This window comes from Myotis brandtii, unplaced genomic scaffold (assembly GCF_000412655.1).
Source record: "Myotis brandtii unplaced genomic scaffold, ASM41265v1 scaffold658, whole genome shotgun sequence".
NCBI classification, from domain to species: domain Eukaryota; kingdom Metazoa; phylum Chordata; class Mammalia; order Chiroptera; family Vespertilionidae; genus Myotis; species Myotis brandtii.
The window spans coordinates 3843785-3865421 of record NW_005370558.1 but is presented as its reverse complement, the minus strand read 5'-3'; the positions used below and the strand labels follow the sequence as shown (position 1 = coordinate 3865421).

The 21637-nt window shown below is 46.7% G+C and overlaps 1 protein-coding gene across 2 annotated transcripts in view; it reads left to right on the top strand.

The window, feature by feature from the left end:
• Positions 1–7070: 7070 nt before the first annotated feature.
• ASTN2 (astrotactin 2) overlaps positions 7071–21637 on the top strand; it is a 668892-nt gene continuing 654325 nt past the window's right edge. For both annotated transcript variants that reach the window (XM_014528918.1, XM_005880933.2), the window contains exon 1: positions 7071–7256. In XM_014528918.1, coding sequence (XP_014384404.1) covers positions 7071–7256 — 186 coding nt within the window. The remainder of the gene's footprint in view (positions 7257–21637) is intronic.

The window sequence follows — 21637 nt, the reverse complement described above, 5'->3', positions numbered from 1 at the left end:
TCCATTTGCATTCCCCAGAGTGCCTAAATTTGAGTCAGATGCTGAGTAAATTTCTGTAAAGTTGTTATGTGGAAATCCAGCCATCATTGACATCCTGAGTTGCCATCTCTTCTCTTTGTTCACTGGGGATGCCCATCTGAATTCAAATATGCAGATGGTTCAACTCACCGAACATTTATAGACCCTCTACTCTGTATGTGGCCACTGTGTCAGGCACTAGGCTATGCGGATGGCTCTGATGTGTCCTGCACTGGAGTCCAGTGAGCGAGGACACTGTATAAACAGATCATTTTAACATAGGTGAATACCAAGACTAAGACATTGGTAAAATAGGATGCTATAACAGTGAGTGTGAATCATATGTAACAAATGTAATGGGTGAATGCTTACTGAGGATCAAGGTTAATGCTGAAAGCTAAATTATTTATATTATTTAATTCTCACAACACTATGGGCCAGATTCTATTATTATTCACCTCATTTGACAGATGGGGAAACTGAGGCACAAAGTAGCTAAAATGCTGGTCCAGAGACACATAACCTGAACACGGAGAGTTGGGATTCAAACTCAAGTGGTTGGTCTCCAGAGGTTGTGGCCTTATGCAACATGCATAAAGCATCACCCAGCTCATATGGGGATCAGGAAATCTTCCAGAGCAGGGGATGGGGTTCTTCCAGGTTCTGAAAATTCATCTTCAGAGACATCAAATAAACAGCATAGTGTAGTATGTGAGAGATCACATAAATATTCAATCAGATTTAACATGTAAGTGCAAGGAAAGGAATGAAAAGAGGTGGGTGAGGGGTAAATGCAGGTGCCAGGCTTGTGAAATTAGGTTTACTCCCAGGGGAATCAGGAGCCCTTGGCATGTTTTGAGCAAAGGTGTGACTTGGCCAGATGTATAAGTTACACACTTCATCATGGTAGCCCTTTGAAGGGCTGTTTGAAGGAAGGAAGCCTGGAGGCAGAGATGCCAATTGGGGCCTTCGGGGTAGTCTCTACTCCTCAGCTCTCCCCTCCCTGGTATGTGCCCTGGAAAGCAGACCTGCATGATTTACTTCACCCGTGGGCCTTTGGTTGAGGTTGAGCCATATACACCACCTGTAACAGGTTCACAGGTAGAGGAAGAATGAGTTGTAAGATTTATAACCCCACCCACCTTCGTGGTGGTCACACCCTACCAGTAGCTCCTGTCTAGAAGCCCTTTTCTGTAGCTCTTTCAGAGTTTCATAAACCCCTCTCCTCTCCCTACCCCTTCAGGTCCAGGATGGTATCAGCCCCTTGCTATAACCAACCTTGAGGTGCTTCATCATTGATTTGCCTTGCCCCTGCCTGTCCGTGCTGATTTATTTTGTATTTTGACTGGGCCAAGGGATGTTCAAGGAGCTGGTAGAACATTGTTTCTGGAGGTGTCGGTGAGGGTGTTTCTGGAAGAGATTAGCATTTGAAGCATTAGACCAAGGAAAAGAGAAAGGACTTCATCGATACAGGTGGGCATCATTTCCTTCAGGAGGGTCTGAAGGGAGCCAAAAGGTAGAGTAAGGGCGAATTTTCTCTCTGAAAAAGCCAGGACACCCCTCTTCTGTTCTCGGGCACCAGCACTCATATTTATGGGGCCTTTGGGCTTAGACTCAGACTGGGACTTACACCATTGGCTCCCCTGGTTCTCAGGCCTTCAGATTTGTACTGGAATTACACCAATGGCTTTCCTGGGTCTCCAGCTTGAACATGGCAGGTTGTGGGGCTTCTTAGCCTCCATAAGCATGGGAGCCAATCCCTCATAATAAATCTTTTTCTATGTATCTCTATATGCCTTGTGGATTCTGTTTCTCTGGAGGACCCTGATGAATACACTCCCAAAACCTTTATACATGGTCCCATCCTTAAATACTTCCAATGACTTTACTGAGTGTGTCTCCCACCCCGCCCCGCCCCACTCCCCATAAGACCCTAACTGCCACAGAGCCATTTGAAGTAGTCTACAAGAGATGATAAAGGATTGCATTCAGGCAACCATCACAGAGATGGAAATGATGGCGTGTGTTTCAGATATATTTCTGAGCCCCCTCAGCAGGACTTGCTGCATGGAGATGAACATCCATGAATGCTGGAAGGGCCAATAGCAAGGGTGTCTGCAGTCAACGTCACTGTCACGAACTTTCCCAACTCCTTCTGTCTAGGCAGTGAGTTCATTTCCCATAGTGTCTGCTCCCCAGCCAGGCAGGGACCATTTGCAAACTCATCAGAAGCGCTCTCTGGTCTTCTGTAAATAATCGGCTAGAGGGTCAGCTGGTGCTATGGCATCGGAAGGCGGGTTAGTTGGCCACTTGGGAGATGTTATCAAGATGGCTGGTGATCAGGAGAGCTGCTTATTTTCATAATGACCTTCAGGAATTAAATAAAAATACAATGAGTGCCATAGATTAGGAAGAACAAGCCAATTAAAAACACAACACGCCGTAGGGATTATTTTTATTTCTTTTCCAGGAGGCTGAAAGGCATGCGTGGCTGCTGAGACAGGATGGCGGTCTACCCAGAATCACTGATGAGGGCTGATCCTCTAGCTTGGCTTTAGCGAGGTGGTTAAGGGGATTTGAGCCTATTGAATATTTCACGGGTTGAGGCCCAGGGAGGGAGAACAGTGAAAGGTGAAAAGACAATCTCTGTGTTTCTTTATGATTCCAATAAAAAATCAAGCTCTTCGTGGTGAGAGGGAAGCAGACACTGCAGTCGGCCCACAGCCTGAAGGCACGGTGCACCAATTCTCCCACTTTAATATCTGCTGTTTCATTTTATATTCATCATGTCAGCATAATCTGCCTTTATGGGAATCGTCTTGGTTCCCGACCAAATGCGTTTAGTCCCCCTTTTGCTTTAAGTTTGATTGTAATGTGACTTGAAGAATTCAATGAAATGTTTATATGGAAGGACTAGGGGAAGAGGAAAGGGAAAATGCAATCGGAAAATCAATCAGCAGGGACTTTCAGGAGCTGGCTTTGGTTGTGCTACTATTTCCTTGACCTGTTTGTCATGGACACAGGACTGGCTCTCTGATCAAGTGGACTCTCACGACTCCCTCCTGCATTTGGAACTAAACATACTCTATTACCAAGTGTGCTCTTCCAACTCCCTCCTGCATACGGAATCAGCCATACTCTATAACCAAGCATTCTACGCCCTAAAGCTGCATCTGAATTGCATTTTCAGCCTGACATTTTGCCGCACTCCTTCTTAACCATGTGCCTTCACTGTCCTGAGATACCCAGCCACTCAGCCCACGCCTATGCCTCCTTCTCTTCACTGAGGGCCAAGAAGGTGCCCCGCCTATGCAATGCTCACTCATATCACCATGTTTGTGGAGTAGTTCTTGCTGTCCAAGCCAGGAGAGTCCTCTCTCACCTTTGAGTTCCCAATGGATCTTTACTTACTCTTACTTTAATTCTCTAATGAGGCTTAATATTACCTCCTTCACCTTACCATGGACATGTTTAAGTACGTGTGTATATTCATCAGCAGTTCAGTAATTGTTTACAGAGCACTGATATGTGTCAAGCACTATTGAAAGTACTTGATGTGGAAATTAGACATGCAAGGTTCCTGGAGAGACAGGCATTAAATACATATTCAAGAAAATATATGAGGTAAATTTCTTGTCATGGTGACAAGATCTGTGGGAAGTTTTTGTAAAAGGGATAGAATGGGGAGTGGATGTGTGTGGAGTACTTTAGCTAAGAGCGGCATGGCCTCTTGGAGCAGGTCTCCTTTGGTCTGAGAGATGAATGCTGAGATGAATGCTTAGAATGCTGAGATGAATGCTTACAAGCTCTGGATGGAAACTTCCAGATAGACCAGGCGAAAGTGCAATTGCCCTGAGGCAAGAGCCAGCCAGACCTGTTTGAGGGACAGGTGTAAGTCCTAAAGGGCTGGAGCACGTGACAAGAGGACAATGATAGGGGGTGCATCAGACTAATTCAGTGTCCTGGGCCACATTAAATGGAGTGTGTGCATATGTGCGGACAGTGACATGGGGAAGAGGGTGTGGGTATATTTTATTCTACTAAAGGACTCTGAGCTTCCTGAACTCAAGGCTGTGTCTCATTTCACTTCATGTTCTGAGTTACTAAGCTGACTGCAGTTGAGAAGATCCTTAATAAAGTGTGTTGAATGATTAAAGAAACAAACATGAATGAGTGAATTAATGGATGGATGAACGAGTGAATGAATGAACAAGGCCTTCTGTTTCCGCCAAGGCACTTTTGTCTTTGAGGTCTCACGCCCCTCCTCCCCACTCCAACAACAGTTTCTTTCCTTTTAATAGAGTAAGTCCAGAGTTGTTTTCTGTGATTCAATATTTACTGTGTTTCACACACTGTTATTATCATTTAACTTTTACTGTCTGCTGACTGTGCACTCATCACCGTAGCAGACAAAGAGTGCAATCTAGTTTTGGTTCATGGGCTAATTTAGTCATAGAAGAGGAGAACGTGGTAAGAGCAACTGGTATCAAAGAAATTGCACAGACTAGAAACCCAGCTGGGTACAATTCACCAGTGACCTTAAGCAAGTCATTACCCTCTGTGACCCTCTGTTTTCTCAACTGAACTTGGGGAGGCCAAGCTTCTTTAATGGTGGGATTGCAGGCACAGGCTGGGGAGAACTTTAGAAGTAAGGAGCACAGATTTCAGCAGGCATTTCTTCACTTCCTATACCTCCATCTATACTAGGCTGTGTCAACCAGATGTGGCCTGCCCTGGGCGTTCTGCTGGTGCCATTCTAGGGACTTTTAGCACAGTAAGTGCCTAAGTGCCTACCCACCTAGTGGCACCTGGACCCTCCTTCTTGAGCTGCTGAAGGAGAGAACTATTTCCAGAGGCATCTGGGTTCCCTTGGGCCTCTGATTCTGGACTTTTATGCACTGAAAGAAAAATGAGTGAGGTGCTAAACCTGGCCATTTACCATGATGTCTTCACCTTGCCTTGGCCCAGCTGGCTGGCTGCCAGAGAAGCCACTGCCAAGGCCTCAGGTGCTGAGGCTAGGAGGTGGGTGGTGGGAGGACAGAAGGGTCTAGGGAGAGACCTTCACAGATGGCACACCCAGCCCAACTCCTATCCTGAGGCTGTACAGTGAGCTCTCCTGGTCCTTCAGGTCCCATGCTCTAGGAGCCAATGAACTCTTGTAATGATCTCCGCCCTGCTCAACTCTTGGTACAGCAAGGGAAACCCAAGGAAATTTGCACTTGGAGTAACTTACTATGTTCAGTCACTTTTTGTTTTACTTAGAATGAAGTGGGAGTCCATGGAAGGTTTGGAGCAGAGGAGTGGCATGAGCTGATTTATGCTGTGGCAGGACTCCTCTGGCTTCTGGCTGAGAATCGACAGGAGAGGCAAAGGTAGAAGGAGAGAGTCCAGTTAAGAAGCCCTCGCAGCAAGCCAGGTGGTTGCAGTAGCGGAGCTGAGAGGGGGTGGATTCGGGATGATTTGAAGGTTTCCTGGTGCACTGGGTGAGGAGTAGGAGAGAAAGCAAGCAGTCAAGGATGCCTCAAGATTTATTTCAGAGAAGTTGAAGAGTAAATAGATCCTATTCCTGTGAATAATAATGATAATACATATTAATAGCTAACTTTTTTATAGCACTTAAGTGCCAGGTGCTCTTCCTCTAAGGAGTTTTATTTGTGAACCTCAGGAGTTAGTTTGTTGGGAAAGGATGATATAAGATTAACATAGTAGAATTTGGTGGACAAGCATCAGCTCATGTCTTCAAGGCAACTCTTTTGCATTCAGTGTCACCGGATATAATAGGGGCTGCAGTGGGGCATGGGCAGAGCTGATTGGATACAAAGTTCTAGCTCAGCCACCCCATCAGTTCTCCTGAAGGGTGTGTGTGTGTGTGTGTGTGTGTGTGTGTGTGTGTGTGTATGCAAGAGCTCATGGCTGTGGGCATGTAAAGTCTGCAGAGACTAAGACTATTGCCCCTAGATCAGATTGGTGTTTTGGGAAGAAGGTTCAAAGGTCCAAGGCTCAAGCACAATTGAGGCTACTTGTCTACTGGTGGGTGGCCTCTGTCTCCTATAGGACTCTCACTTGAATAAATACCTGATGATCCTCCAAGAATACTACCACCCTTCCCTTTTTTTCATAAGACACACCAATAGGCCTTGTCCTTCTAGGACATTTCCGGGAACACATCCCTTTAATAGACAGAACTATGAAAAGGTTGTATGATCCCAGTGCAAGGACATTTTTGGTACTTGATGCCATCACCCTTCTACGTCACAAGAGAGTATGTAGGTATGATTACCTTGAATGGAAGTACTATTAAAATTATAAAGTATGTACAGAGAGGAAAAAAGCAAAGAGGTAAGAATTAGGAACTTCAAGTCAGGTGACTTTTCAATTTACCAGATTTTCCTAATCTTCTATTGGTTATATATGGGAAAATGGGTGGGGCAGTGGCTTCTCAAGGATTTTTTAAGCCATGGAAACCTTCCTGCCAACACCCCTGTGCTTGGGACTGCAGCACACACACTACCGCAAAGTGGAGCTGCTCTGCTTGAAGCAGTAGAAACAACCCACTTGCTAAGCACCTTTCACATGGAGCATGACGCTGGGCTCCTTGGCTGGCAGATTCTAGGGCCTTTCTGGCTCTGAGGTTCTGCTGTTCTGCTACGAGTGCCTCCAGCTCAGCTACTGAGGAAGGCACACTCTCAGCCATGTCCTCCCTTCTTGCTCTTTGGAGAACAATATCAGCACGTTGACCCTCTTACTTAGTTTGATTTCATAGTTGGCATAGAAGGAATTACTTTACCATGCATGGTGCTATGGAAAAGGGCACCAGGCAGACCCAAGTTTAAATCCTGCCCCTGTCACACTGTTGCTTGGGGTGAATCCTGGCCAAGGTTGACCCATAAATGGAAGTGATGACCTCTGGCTCATAGATTTGATGTGAGGACAGGGATCCTGGTACAAAGGAGGTACCTTCTGAGCTCCTGAGTAGGTGTGGCTTCTTCCCTCCCTGAAACATGAGGCCAGGCATGCAGCTCACCTAGAACCTTGGGTCTTGTCTTGCAGAGATGTCGGGCACGGCAGCAGACATCTCACTGGTGCACTGGAGGCAGCAGTGGTTGGAGAACGGCACCCTGTACTTCCACGTCTCCATGAGCAGCTCCGGGCAGCTGGCCCAGGCCACCACCCCTACACTCCAGGAGCCCTCGGAGATTGTAGAGGAGCAGATGCACATTCTCCACATTTCCGTGATGGTGAGTGAGTGGGAACGAGGTGGGGGCCTGGGAGACGGGGGAGGACAACACGGTGGAGAGAGGATGGATCGAGAGGCAGGGGATGGCCAGCAAACAGCAGGAAAGAGCTGGCCGAGTGCGAGAGGTGAGAATGATAAAGGGAAGGTCAGATGGATCCCGTGGTGTCACTTGGACTGATGCATACCCATCCATCATCTGTCAGCTGTGACAAGCTAATTGTGCTTCAGAGAAGAAAATATAGGGTCTCCAAATTCCTTGGCCTTTTGGCTGACATCTCTGGGAATAGCTGTTTAACATCTGTCATGTGCTTAGCCTGCTTTGCTGAGGGCTGAGGTTCAGTGCTCCAAAATACAACTGGCCTTTCCAAGAATGGCTGAACCAACAAAACCGGAGCGAGGCTGCTCTTTCCCAAGCGCCCTTGATGTGCCAGGTGCTTCAACCCTCACAACAGCCCTGCAGTGTACATACCACATGGTGGCCCTGGAGCGGGGCTGGGCAGAGCTGGTGCAGTGGCACACAGAGCCTCTCACTGCCCTTGTGTTATAGTTGTGAATACTATAAAGTGGGCGGAGGAACTTCTCAAGGTCACACAGCTCGTTAGAGAGACCCAAGCATGCCTGGCTACGAAGCCTGAATGATGTCCTCTATACTCTCTTAAGTGCCTGACTGCCACCTGTCAGGACTGTGCTGGGCACACCTGTGGACATTATCTCATTCTGTTGTCACATGCATTCAGGGGTGTGGCCTCCATACTAGAGATGAAGTTATGGGCACAGAGAGGTGACCTTCCACCTCCGATGGTTCCATAATCTCAAACTCTCTAAATCTACTGCCTTCTTGATGAAGGCTCCTAGGGCAAAGTCGCGTGACTGATCATCTAAAATATAAGTGGGCTGCTATGAATGGTTTCTTTAAAAAACTGTAATTAATGACTTTGCAAGGTCAATGGGAAAAGATAAATTCGGTGTGCAGGGTCTGGTTGGCTGGAGAAGAGGTCAGATAATAGCTGTAGGTGACACCGCTGTAGTGTTTTGCAGGCCTCGAGCCTCTTTTAATATTGTTTTCTCCTTTAGCACAGCTCTGCCAGGTGTGTGAGGATAGAAAGTAGGACTCCCAACCTATGTGTGAGGAAGGCATGGCTCAGGGAGGTGACATGATTGGCAGAAGGCCACCCAACCAAGTAAGGCTACTACCCACCTCTTCATTTCCTCCTCCTCATCAATAGTCAACAGGTGTTTTGGAGAGCAGATCTTTGCTTTGGGTCTTTGTTCTCCTGGCTCCTCTTCAACTAACACCGTGCAGCAGACGCTCTGATTAAGGCTGAGCAAGAGCTCGGAAGTTTTCTGTTTTTGGAAAAACACACACAAACCCCAGCTAGAGAGCAATGTTAATTTTGGACCTAACGCGTGCTCATCACTTGGAGGAACAAATCAAGGCCTTTGTGTTATTCATGGAACGAGTGTGATAGACTTTTCCTAAATATATATTTAGCAAATGATGCAGCCACATGTCAAGCCAAGGGGGTGTGTGCATGCTAACTTTGGGTTGCAAGTTTGTAAGTACCATCTCAGGGGACTTGCTGAGCTCCTCACGGAGCATGGGCACCCTCTAATGTTAAGAAGGACTGAGGGGACGTGATTGTTCCTGTAACATTTGAGAGAAAAACTCAGTTTGGACTAATATCTATTAAGCATTTGTGTGTTCCAGCACAGCATTTACTTACATACATTCTTGCCATAACCCAGTAACCTAGATAGTGCCAACTCAATTACTAGTATAAATGATCTTGAATGGGCCGTCTCTTTCTCTAGGCCCAGTGGTAGTTCCACTAAGTCACACTGTATCAGCAAGGACTGTAGGTGTGCCTTCCCTCTGCCTTCTGCTCAGTGAGATCAGCTTGGAGAGAAGAACTCACAGGGACCCAGATGTCTCTGAAGTTCTCTATGGTGTAGGATGTGGCTACTGAGTAGATCACGTGTGGGTTGGCACACTCCAGACCCTCCCTGCCCATGCACTAAAGTGGCCCATGGCTATGTGCAGTGTGCATAGGAATTTGTTCATAGTTTTTTTTTAAACTATAGTCCGGCCCTCCAACAGTCTGAGGGACAGTGAACTGGCCCCCTGTTTAAAAAGTTTGAGGACCCCTGATGTAGGGTGTGGCTATTGAGTAGGTTGGCACACTCCAGACCCTCCCTGTCCATGAACTAAAGTGGCCCCCACCTGGTGATTCCACCAGTTCTTTCCCTCCTGCAGGGCTCCAAAATCTGTATCTTTCCTGCCCTTATTTTACCCCAGGAGATAGAGTCATGCCCAGGAAACGTTGAACTCCCAGGTGTCCATGCTGGCAGCCCAGCCTCTCCATGTGGGACATACCTCATACACTGCCCCCGACCTAGAGTTAGGGTGACACGGAGGTTATAAGCACAGGTTCCAGAGCCCACATGCTTCGATGGGAAGTCTGCCACTTAACACTTTAAGTCATCTGGGCAAAGCATTTAACCCCACTGTGCCTTGTTTTTTCATCTGTAAATGAGGGTTATTCTAACACCTACTGTGTAGGTATACCAAGTACTTTGATCAGAGGAGTTTGGCGCATAAGTGCATTAGGATTTATTATTAGGGGCTCTTTTATTATTGAGACATGTTGATGTATTCTATCCTTTCATTTCACGGATGGATAAACCGAGGTTCAAACATAGGTTAGGACATGTCCAGGATCTCCTAGCCAGTCCCCGGGGCTTGGCCTGGAGAATAGGCCTCTCTCTGTGGCTCAGACTCTGTCCTTGCTATTCTGGCCATAGACAGTTCAGCAAGAATAAGAAGTGTGTTTGCTCCTCCCATCATCCCCTCTCCCCAAGCAGCTACTAGTATACAGAATGGCCTTGGCTTGGATATATCTCCCCATTTCACAGGTGAGAACTCTGAGACTCAGTGAGTTTAACTGGCTTGACTAAGGCTACGTGACTAACAAGAGGGCAGCTCCAGGAGGAGGCTTTTCCCAAGATTCCAAACTCATGTCACATGGCTCCTCACGTGTGAGACCGTGACTCTCACTCTGTCACATTTCGTGTTTTTTTTCATCTTTGGTGAAGATCTGGGATTGTTTGTGAGGAGACCCAAATAAATCAGTCCAATCTCAGAAATCTGCAGGCCAGGGTCAGTGTTCTCCATCCCCTTTTCTTAGCACAAACATCCTGCCCGTCCATGCGGGGCACTCAGCTCCGGCTCAGTCATTGGAACCTGCCACAGCCCATACCTGTGGAACCAGCTTGCTCTTTTGGGCTTGTTAAGACCTCAAGTGAGCATCTACTCTGTCCCAGAAGGTGTGCCTTGTGATTGTTATTATCCCAAGGGTGATGCAATGAGGACGTACTAGCAATGGGCCCTGGGGGAGGGGGAGAGAGGGAGGGGGGGGGGGAGAGAGAAGAGAGAGAGAGAGAGAGAGAGAGAGAGATCATCTCAGCTAGTTCACTCTGAGCAGCCCAATGCCCACCTCCACCATGCGGGAAGCATGATGCAGGGAAGAGAGCAGAGGTTTTGAATTTACAGTCTCTCTTGACTTCCTGTCTTCTGATGTTTTGACCCTGAGGAAGTCCCCATGTGTCTTTGAGCCTCAGTTTCCTTACCTATGCAACAAAACTGGTCCTACCTATCTCACAGGGTTATAGAGAAGAGCGGAAGAAATAGGTGTATAGTCCCTAATCTCCAGCCTGGTACAGCATGGGCACCATTATCATTGCAGCCCATGGTAATCTAGGAGTAAGAAGACATTGGGTTTATCCTCATTCTTGCTGCTATTTTGCTATTGATCTAGAGACAAAATCATAATACTGGACATTTATTGAGTATTTACTATATGCTAGGTTGTATACCAGTTTTGTTTTACATGCAGTATCACATGTAATCCTCACAACAAATCTTAAGGTGGATGCTATTATTATGTTTATTTCATAGATGAGGGACCTGAGATGTTAAAGCAATGAATACCTGTTGGTGTGACTTGGTCGTACAAAGGTTAAGTGGTAAAATAGATAACTTCACTCTGTATAGGCCGACTCCAGAACCTCCTCCCTTACTGTGCACTGTGGACCATGATTTCTCCTTTCTGCACATTAGGTGCTGGCTGAGATTCTACTGTAGGATGGGTAAATTCTTACAAAGACTCCCTCCTTACATGGAATTCTTGTTGAACTCTCTTAAGGGAGTTGAGGACTTGGAAGTCGACTCCAAGGTCAAACACTGTCTCCATTGATAGCCGTATGACCTTAGCCAGATCAACCTCACCATCTTTAAAGGTGATGCAACATTCCCCACTTCTTAGAGTTTTCCTAGGCACCAAAAGCGATTGCATATCCTGTGTCCTGCACAGTCTAGGTATAGACATGCATTGTCCCATGTAAGTGTCCCAGTACCTCTATGAGGTAAGTGCTATGCATGAAGAATCTGCGAGTTGTGAGGTTTTTAACTTGCTGCAGTTCACATCACCAGTGAGCGCTAAACCTGGGATTCCAGCTCCTGTCCATCCAAAATGAGAGTCGCTGCTCTTGGTCAGAATTTGGCACATTGGTGCCTGGCATTCAGTAAGTGCTCGGAAAGTGGTAACCGTGACTAAAATGTTAGCTGTAGTGACTACATCAGGGACAGAATATTTTAAGAAAGGGGATGAAAGGAAATACTTGATTTGATGAGTGAGAAGAAAAGACCTTTGAAGACACGTTTCTTTCAAAGGAATCATTCCCACAGAAAATGATGCGGATGTATGCAGGTGAGCTCCCTGAGGGGGGGACCAATGTTCCTGTTCATGGCAGGACAATGGACAAACCTTTCACAGTATTTGAGCTACACAGCCATGGAGTGGACTGAATTAGGAGGTAGTGAGTTCCCTTGTTTTTGAGGGTATGCAAGCAAAGACTAAAAGCCCTATTCATCAGGATTTTGAGAGGAATGATGGTTAAATTAGATGACTATTGTAGCTGCTTCCAACTTAGAAGATCTATGATATTATGGCATAATATATAGAAAAATACTTGGAGGATTATAAAATGTCACATAAATCTAAGAAATTATTATTACTGTTCTCAATCAATATCTTTGTTTAAAGCATCTGTGTGCTATGGGGATAATGCTTTTTAAAGCTTTTTGCGAAAATGGCTTTAGATCTCTTCCCCCACCATCACATTTATCTATTCGGAGCATATCACGCATTCCTTAGTGTATTGATTTAGTCACTCAATCATGCAATGGTTTACTTGCCTCCTCTACCTAACAATGGAAATTCTATCTGCTAGAAAGAAAGAAAAAAGGGAAAAAAAGAGCTTTTAAAAAGTCAGCCACAAGCTCAGAAGAAGCCAGCTCTATGGGATCTGACTGCTAAAAACTAGGTTTCTGTTCAACTAGTTTCAGAGTTTCTGTGAGACTTGAAATATTTTGTTTACTTTTGGGGGTTGCATGTCCAGAGGAAAACAACTAGTTAGGAAAGTTTTGAGAAAATAATCAAGACAATGAAGAACCTTAAAATACCAATGCTAACAGCACTGTTATTAGTGTTACAGTAATTGATAGAAATGTAACTCATTTAATGCTTACGACAATCCTAATTCACTGCATCATTATCACTCCTGTTCTACTTTTGAGAAAATGGAGGCCCAGTGAATGTCACTCATGGGCAAGCACTGTGGGCTTGGTGTCCCAGGGCTTACATTCTGGCTGCACCTGACTTCCTGGCCGTGTGACTTGGGCACTTTCCTCCCCCTGCTCCCGTCCCCTCACCTGTAGGGGAGTGAGGGTGCATGTCTGCGTGAGGGGCTGCTGTGAGGTCACCTGAGATGCTACACAAAGCTAGTGCCGACACACAGTGAGGTCTTCATAGTGTCAGCACCTGCTGGGTGTACATCTGTATTAGTTCCCTAGTCCTGCCAACTGAGTACCACAAAGTAAGGGACTTAAAACAACACTTTAATTGGCTCGCCGTTCCCGAGGCTGGAAGTCTGAGATCGTGGTGGGGTCAGCTGAGATCACGGAGTCAGCAGGGTCAGGCTCACCTGAAGGAGCTGGGGACGGATGTGCTCCAGGCCTCTCCCCTGGCGCCTGCTGTCTCCTTGGCCTGCAGCTGCACAACCCCAGTCTTCACAGGGCATTCTCCTCATGTGCATTCCTGTCTTCTCTGTTCCCGTTTTCCCTTCTTTATAAGCTAGCATGGGGCTGGCCCTAAAGACCTCTTTATAACTTGATAGCTTCTATAGTAAAGACCCAGTGGTCATATAAGGTTACATTCTGAGTGACTGGGGATTAGGAGTCCAACATATCATTTTGGGGGAGGAGGACACAATTTAACTGATAACAGTAAGTGCCACTGCTGTGTTACTTATAAGCCATATTACTGAAGGGCGCCCAGGACTACCAGCAGGAGCAGCCCAGCTCTCCCAGAGTGCCAGTCCAGAAGCCTGGCGGAGAGAAGGCAGAGTGGTGGGGGAAGCATCCTGACCAGGAGGGACTCATTTACAAGGGATGAAGCTAGTGTGATAAGCGTAGCACAAAAAGCCAGGGCCTGGGACTCAGGTGTCCCAGTCCTGCCACTCCTGTGCTCCGTGACCTCATGCAAGTCACGTTCCTGTCTTAGCCTGAGGTTCCCCATCTGTAAATTGAGATCATCAAGCTTCTATCAGTTGCCAAGGCATGATGAATTTTGACATTACAATTATCCCAACTTCATTTTTATGTAAGTGGGCCATAACTCATGAATCCTATTTACTTTTTTTTTTTAAACAGAAAGTAGAACTTTTAAAATCCTTTTTTTAAAAAATTTAAAAACGTAAATTACCTGAGCCTTACACCTTGGCCTTGACTTGTCTCAACAAGGGTTCACTAACAGCCTACCCTGCAGGGTTACCTGGTCGGGTGGCTCAGTGGTTGAGCTTCAACTGATGGACCAGGAGGTCATGTCTCTGATTCCTACTTTTTCCTGAATTTTCAGTGTTGCTGTGGATCCCTCATTCACGGGGCCAAGGAGAGAAGTAAATGATAAAAGACACAGGAACTATCTTAAAACAGCACTAGAGATGGTCTCTCTCTTTTCTTTTTTGCCTCTTAAACTATTCCCTCCTAATTTCACCCTTATGTGGGCATTCACAAACATCCTTTGAGCTAAGTTGGACAAGAGTTATTAAGAATATGGACTCTAAAATACTGATGTAGCCCTAGCCGGTTCAGTTCAGTGGATAGAGTGTTGGCATGAGGACTGAAGGGTCCTGGGTTCGATTCAGGTCAAGGGCACATGCCCGTGTTGAGAGGGCTAGATCCCAAGTAGGGGTGTGCAGGAGGCAGCAAGCATGCCCGTGTTGAGAGGGCTAGATCCCAAGTAGGGGCGTGCAGGAGGCAGCAAGTCAATCATTCTCTCTCATCATTGATGTTTCTATCTCTCTCTCCCTCTCCCTTCCTCTCTGAAATCAATAAAAATATATATTAAAAATTCAAAATACTGATGTAAATAATCAACTATATAAATTAATGAGATAGAAGAGATAGTTCATCCTCACAGTACAATCCCAGTTAATAAATTTTAAAGGGAAATGGAAAATTAACATTAGGTAGTCACCACTGTAACAATTACCACCGACAAGAGCCACCAATGCATATACTGCAATTAATGGGTGAACCTTCGAGAAGGAGTGGAATGTTCTCAAAGTCTCAAAACATCACCCCCTGGATATGTAGTAATTACAAAAGGAAAACGGTGGCTTGACAGTGGAAAAATCGGGCCACTACCCTTGTATTAGCCTTCTAGGGCTGCCTGAACAAATGACCGTTAACTGGGGAGTTTAAAAAAAAAACCCAGAAATTTATTCTCTCACAGATTGGGGCACCAGGAGTCAAAATCCACATGTCTGTGGGGCTGTAGGCCTTTGTGGGGGCTCCTGGGGACAGTTCATTCCTTGCGTCTTCAGGTTTATGGCCCCTCCAGGCATTTCTTGGCTTGTGGTGTCATAACTCCACTTTCTGGTTTTGTCTTCATAACACCATCTCCTCTGTGTCCTCTCCTCTGTGAGTCTCATAAGGACACATGTCATTGGGTTTAGGACCCATCTGGAAGCTTCAGGATGACCTCCTCCCTGAAAGATCCTTAATTAATTACACATCTTCGGAGGCCCCCTTTTTCCACATAAATTCACACTTACCAGTTCCAGGGATCAGGATGTGGCCCTAGTGTCTTTTTGGGGTCCACCATTCAATCCACTTACTTAAACCCAAGTGATCAAGGCTGACATCACCAGAAATCAGGCATCTGGGCACCAGGAATCTTCTGAGAGGATGCACTGAGAAGGGCACAGTGACATTTCTTGACAAAATTGTGTAACCTCATCCTAATCATGAGAACACATCAGAGGAACACGGGGTGTAGGCGTTCTGCAAAACAACTGGCCAGCATTCTTCAGAAGTGTCAGGATCCTGAGAGACAGGCAAGTCTGAGGGGTTGTCCCAGGTAAGAGAAGGTTAGGGAGACATGAGAGCTTAATGCCACATGGGATCCCAGGTGAGAACCTGGACCACAAAGAGAACATTAGTAAAAACTGGGTAAAGTTTGAGTAAGGTCTGCAGTGTAGTCCATGGTGATGTTTCATGGCTAATGTCCTGGTTTTGATGATTCTGTTTGGTTATGTGAGACATTTACTTTCGGGGAGGTTGAGTGACGTGTATACAGGAACTCTCCGTTCTAACTTTGCAACTTTTTGTGAATATAATTATTTCAAAAATAAAAGAGTTAAAGACAAAGGAAGAATCTCCACCCTGGGGCAGGACTGCCTGGGTTAGAATCCTGGCCACATCACTCACCTCCGGGTGGGACATTGGTTATGTCACTGTTCCGTGCCTCAGTTTCTTCCCCTGTAAAATGGGGGTAATTATAGTTTTCTACCTCTTGGAATTAAAACCAGTTAACATCATACCCTACAACTACACAAACACTGTATCATCAATTTCATTAGCAGTGCTGTTGTTACTGTTTCTAGCTCACAAATGATAAAAGCAACGCCTGCAAATGTAAGACAGCTTTCTTCTGAGATCACACAGCTAGGGCCTTAGCCCAGGATTAAACTCAAGTTTCTGATTTCCAGTGATCTCTCACGCCATAGTCATTCTTCTTCTTACAGGGGCAAGGATGTGTATGGTCATATTAGGGCCCATGTCTATCATCATCTGATGACCCAGCTCTATTTGTTGTTAAGGCAGGCCCGACCTTGAACCTTGAACTGTTGGAGAAGACAGCTGGTACTCCCTGACCAGGAAGACTTAAAAGTGAGGAAAGTGGAAATATCTGACTTAATTCTCAAAAAAAAGAAAAAAAAAGGGAAAAAAAAGCTCTTTTAAAAATCCTCGAATCCAACTCTTATCTTTTAGAGTGAAAAGAAATAGAAACAAAGCCTGTGGGTCTCAATGAGTGACCCAGTGGATGTCATGCGGCAGGTCAGTGACAGAGCCAGGCCCTCCCCCCCAGATCTCACAAGGGGTGCGGGTGCTGCTTCCTAACCCTTCCCCAGCTGTGGTCAGCTCTGTGCTGCAGGCACCCCGAGCACACAGGCTTAGCACGGCTCTGCTTCATTGTATTGAGGCAATCCACTGTCTGCAAATCCACCAATACATGCAAACAATTAACCAATCCAAACTTCTGCGCCTCATGTTCCCCAGCTCAAGGGTGTCTTTAATAGCCAAATAATACTTGTGTTTTCATCCTTCCCTCTCTGTTTTTTCCTAATCTCTCCCCGATGAGACATAACATTAATTACAGCAGTTAACGGAAATTCTGTCTCCATTACCGCCCGCCACCTTCTCCATCTTGGCGTCCGCCTCCAAAATTTCCCTCCTGAAGGAAGGGCGGGGGCTGTTATGCAGATGTGTGATTGCATTTACCTGCCTTTTCTCTGCCTACCTGCTTTGTGCTGAATGTTAAAGCCTGGCAGGATCAGTATTTTCACTGGGGGTGTGCGTGAGTGTGCACGTGTGAGCACTGCTGGTGTGTGCCGGCTCCGTGATCCAGCTGTCATTTCGAGCTAATTGTGTTGTTTCCTCTTGTGTGGAAGGAAATCTTATCTCTTCTGGATTAAAATTCAATGAAGGTCAGAGCGTCTGGAAAACGTACCAGACTGCTGCAATTAATGTTCATTTGGCTTTGATAAATTGGAGCGTTCCCTTCAATAGGACTGGAGTGGATTTCAGAAGCAATAATTCTCCCATTAACTCCATGATTCCGCCTGTGATGGAGGACCTTGTCCTGCTTTTGTTTGTCATCTGTCACTTGGAGGAGCGGGCATATGTGGGAGATGATTGATCAAGATTGCAGTGCCTGCTCGTATCAGAGCATTTAAACCACTAATTAGTTCTGGCCCCTGTAAATTGCTTCATTAAACAAAATGCGCGGTTGGAATTAAGGTAGGGGGAAATGCTGTGCCTTAGTTTCCCCTCCTGGGTTTCCACAGTTATGGGGGGATTACACATTCCTTTCAAGGGCCAGGAGAAAGTGTCTGTTACAGAAATAGTGCTGAGCCCTTCCCCCATCCAGGGAAGATGCTGGGAACTTTGTGGGCATCATTTGACTTCATTCTTCATGCAAATTAAGGCTGGTTTTTCCATCAGACTGGGGAGGAGACTGAAGTCAATAGACATTTCACGCATCATTTGACTTCATTCTTCATGCAAATTAAGGCTGAAGTCAATAGACATTTCATCCCTTGCGTTACCACTATGTGTTCAGATTTTTAAAAATCACCAAATATTTATTGTTGGTGTATCATTAGATATGCAGCAAGATCTTTTTCCTCTATGAGAATTATTGTAGGCGTTTGTTTAAAAGGCTGTTTCCTGGGCCCTGTCCCAGGTATGCCGGTCGGAGCACCGGGTGTGGTGTTCCGGGGATCCGCATTATGGCAGGCTCTGCTTCTGATGCTTGTGGGCGGCACAGGAGGAGAATCACTAACCAGCAGCTCCCTGAGACCAGCAGTGGGGAAGCCATAGCCTCCACCCACCAATGGTTTAAATTGTTACTGATTTCTCATAAAGCCCGTCCGGGCAGGCATTGCTGTCTCCAGCTTGCAGGTTAAAACGTTGAGGTACAGAACGTTAAGTGGCCTTGTCCAAGGTCACACAGCGAGGAAGAGGCCGAGCTGGGTTCTAGAAGCCTGCGTTTGCCTCATTGGCCTTCAAGTTCTTGCTTTTACATGGCATCCCCATCTGGTCTCCTCCTGTTCTGTCCCTCCGTGTCCCAGTCGTCTTTCCTTCTCTAAAATTCTGCAGGGGCCCAAGCAGAGTGGCCCGGGCTTCCCCTGTGGACACCCTCTTGCGTGCCTGTTTTATTACATCCTCGCGTGTTCCGATGCTCCCCTAATGAGGCGATGAGAAGCCTGCCCTGTCTCAGCCTTTGGTAATAGGGAGTGACGAATGTCGGGTGTCCGAGCCAGGGGCTTTGTTTCAGTGGTTCTCAACCTTGGCTGCACATTAGAATCACCTGGGAATCTTTTTAAAATCCTGATTTCTGGGCCTCATCCTCCGGAAATTCTGTTTCATTGTTACTAATGTTGTGGCCTCACCCCATAACAAAGAAACAGAATTCCCGGAGGATGAGGCCCAGAAATCAGGATTTTAAAAAGATTCCCAGGTGATTCTAATGTGCAGCCAAGGTTGAGAACCACTGGCTTAGATGGTTGGCATTGCCCCCAGAGGCCTTCTAGGGGGAACGGTGGGGCAGCCCCGCCTCTCCTCATGGCAGATGATCTCAGGTGAAGGAAGCTCACCTGCAGGGTGGGTCTGTGCTGTTACAGTAATTCTAGCAGCAGGGACCAGGGGAGAGGGCAGTCAGCAGACCTGGATCAATCAGCCTTTTGCTGTGTGCTCTTGGGCTAACTAACTGCCCTCTCTGAGCTTTGGTTTCCTCAAATGCAAAATAGGTGTAACAACAGTACCTCCTCCAACAAAATCATTGCCAGGAGTGGAAGCATCCGTGTGAAGTGCCAACTTAGTGTCTGATACATTTCTCAAAAAATATCGCTGTTCTTAAAGCTCAGACACTGTAGACCACAATTGTTCATAGATCCCGCTCCTGTTTAACGTTTCATTAAGACCTCCTGACAACATGAAGTAGGCGCTCTTTCTGACATTATTTTACAGCAGGGCAGGCTGAGCCGCCAAGAAGGGGCTAGCTGAGGTCGGTCAGTGCCAGAACAGGAAGTTCCCGAACCCCTGCTGGAACCCCTGCACACCTGGGTAGGTGTGCCTGCGGTGGACATTTGCCCCAAGCCAGGTCATTTAGGGTCCAGGGTGACATTTGGGATGGCCGCTGCCTGTTTTGCGATTCAGAGTGGCAGGTGTAACAGACTGTCACTACATGTCATATGCTGAAGCCCTGATTGCTAATGTGACTGCATTTGGAGACAGGGCCTTTAAGAATGTAATTAAGGTTAAATGAGCTATAAGAGTGACACCCTAATCCAATAGGACAGGAGTCCCTATCAGGAGGGGGAGAGATGCCAGTCATGTAAATACATAACAGTAAGGCCATGTGGGGACACAGTGAGAGGCGACCGTCTACAGCTGGGAGGAAGGCTCTTACCATGAACCACCTCTGTTGGCATCTTATCTTGAACTCCCCACCTCCAGCGCTGTAAGGAAATAAATCTCTGCTGTTTAAGCCACACCGTCGGTGGGATTCTGTTAAGGCAGCCTGAGCAAGCTCACACAGCAGAGGACTGCGGTTGGTGCCTCTCCAGCCACCAGCAGCTGAGGGAATTAGGGAAGCTGGAATAAATGTTTTCCTTTTCCTCTGCTCTTGTTCCTGGGAGAACAGGGTAAGAGAGAACTAGGGGAGGGGGTGATGTGGAAGTGGAAAGGGAAGAAAGGAGAGGAAAGAGGCTTTGAGCAGTCAGGGAGTGTCTGGCACCTTATAGCAGCTCAACAAATTGTTAGGTAAGTGGATAGGCACACAGATGATCATCTCATCACAGCTGTTACAGTTGTGAACTTTGCACAGCATCTTTCCTTTGGGCCAGATCCACAGGCTGCAGGAAGAGGAGTTGATAATAACAGCTTCCCCTTAGTCCATAGTCATTGCATGTTACATGCCAGCATGGTCTTTGTCACATACTACTTCATTAAGATTCACAAAACTGTTCATGCCCATTCACAGATGAGGTGCGTGAGAATATGCCCATCTGATGGATGAGAAAACTGAGATTGCCCAAGGTCACATGGCCACCCAAGACCTGGGATCTGTGTCTTGGGCCAGTGATCTCCCAGGCAACATTAGGACAGCTAACTCAGAGGAGAGGCCCTCACCTTGTTAGGTTTCTGTTCCTCCGCTTACTGCGTGTATGACCTGGAAACATCATCTCACCTTTCAGAGGTCCTCACAGAGGTGGAGAGAGGCTTCAGTGAACTCACAAGGCGAAGTGCTTCGTGCCTCACCTGCAGGATGGGCTCCGTAATGGCAGCTCTATCGTTGTGCGACGACCTCTTTTCATCCCTCCAATATTCACTTTCCTGGATTTTGAACTGAGGACAAGAACTCAGATCTTAAAAGATTGTGTTGAATGAAATGAGATAACCCAGGCAGAATGCCCAGAATAGTGCTGGCGCATAATAGATGTTCAGTTCGTGACAACTGATTATCATTACCTGTAGCCTCCCAAACAACATACAGACGAGAGAGGCCTCATCTCGGGAACCTCTTAGATAAACTAAAGGCCGAGCTGACGTTTTTCTGGCCTCTTCTACCCCAAGCTGCTGGCAGGAGACCCCTGAGTGGAAAAAGGCCAGCGGCAGCGGGGGTGACTGCTGGGGTCTCCGAGCCGCCCCAGAGGCCATACCCTGCTCCTCAGGAGGTGAAGACATGGCGGATCTGACCAAGTGGTGCAACGTGAAAAATGAGGTTGTGGAGCAGCGACAACATCTGTGTCATCATTTCTGCACCAGGAGGTCAACTGGCTTCATAAACGATGCCGTTGCCAGCACGGTCTTTGTTTAGAAATTAATTAGGAGCAGCAAAGAACTGCTGCCCGTGCAGATTCTGGTCTCTGGAAGTTATAAAAAGCAGATAGATTTTAAGCGAATGCATTTTTCACCCTTTCTCACCCTACGAAAGGGGACCTGCAAGAGCGGGGGCTCCAGGAAACAGGCATCGAAAGGAACGCCTGAGCCCCTGCTTGTCCCACTTCTGTGCGCCTGGAGCACGTGCATCGGTGACATTTTGGTCCTAATAATAGCATTGTCTGCTGTGTATGTGCCAGGAGCAGTGCTGAATGCTTTCTAGAGATTCCTTATGGCATCTCCACAGCAGTCTTGAGGGAGGTTATTATTAGAAACTGCCTTTTAAATGTGAGAAAGCCCAGGCTCCGAGGGGC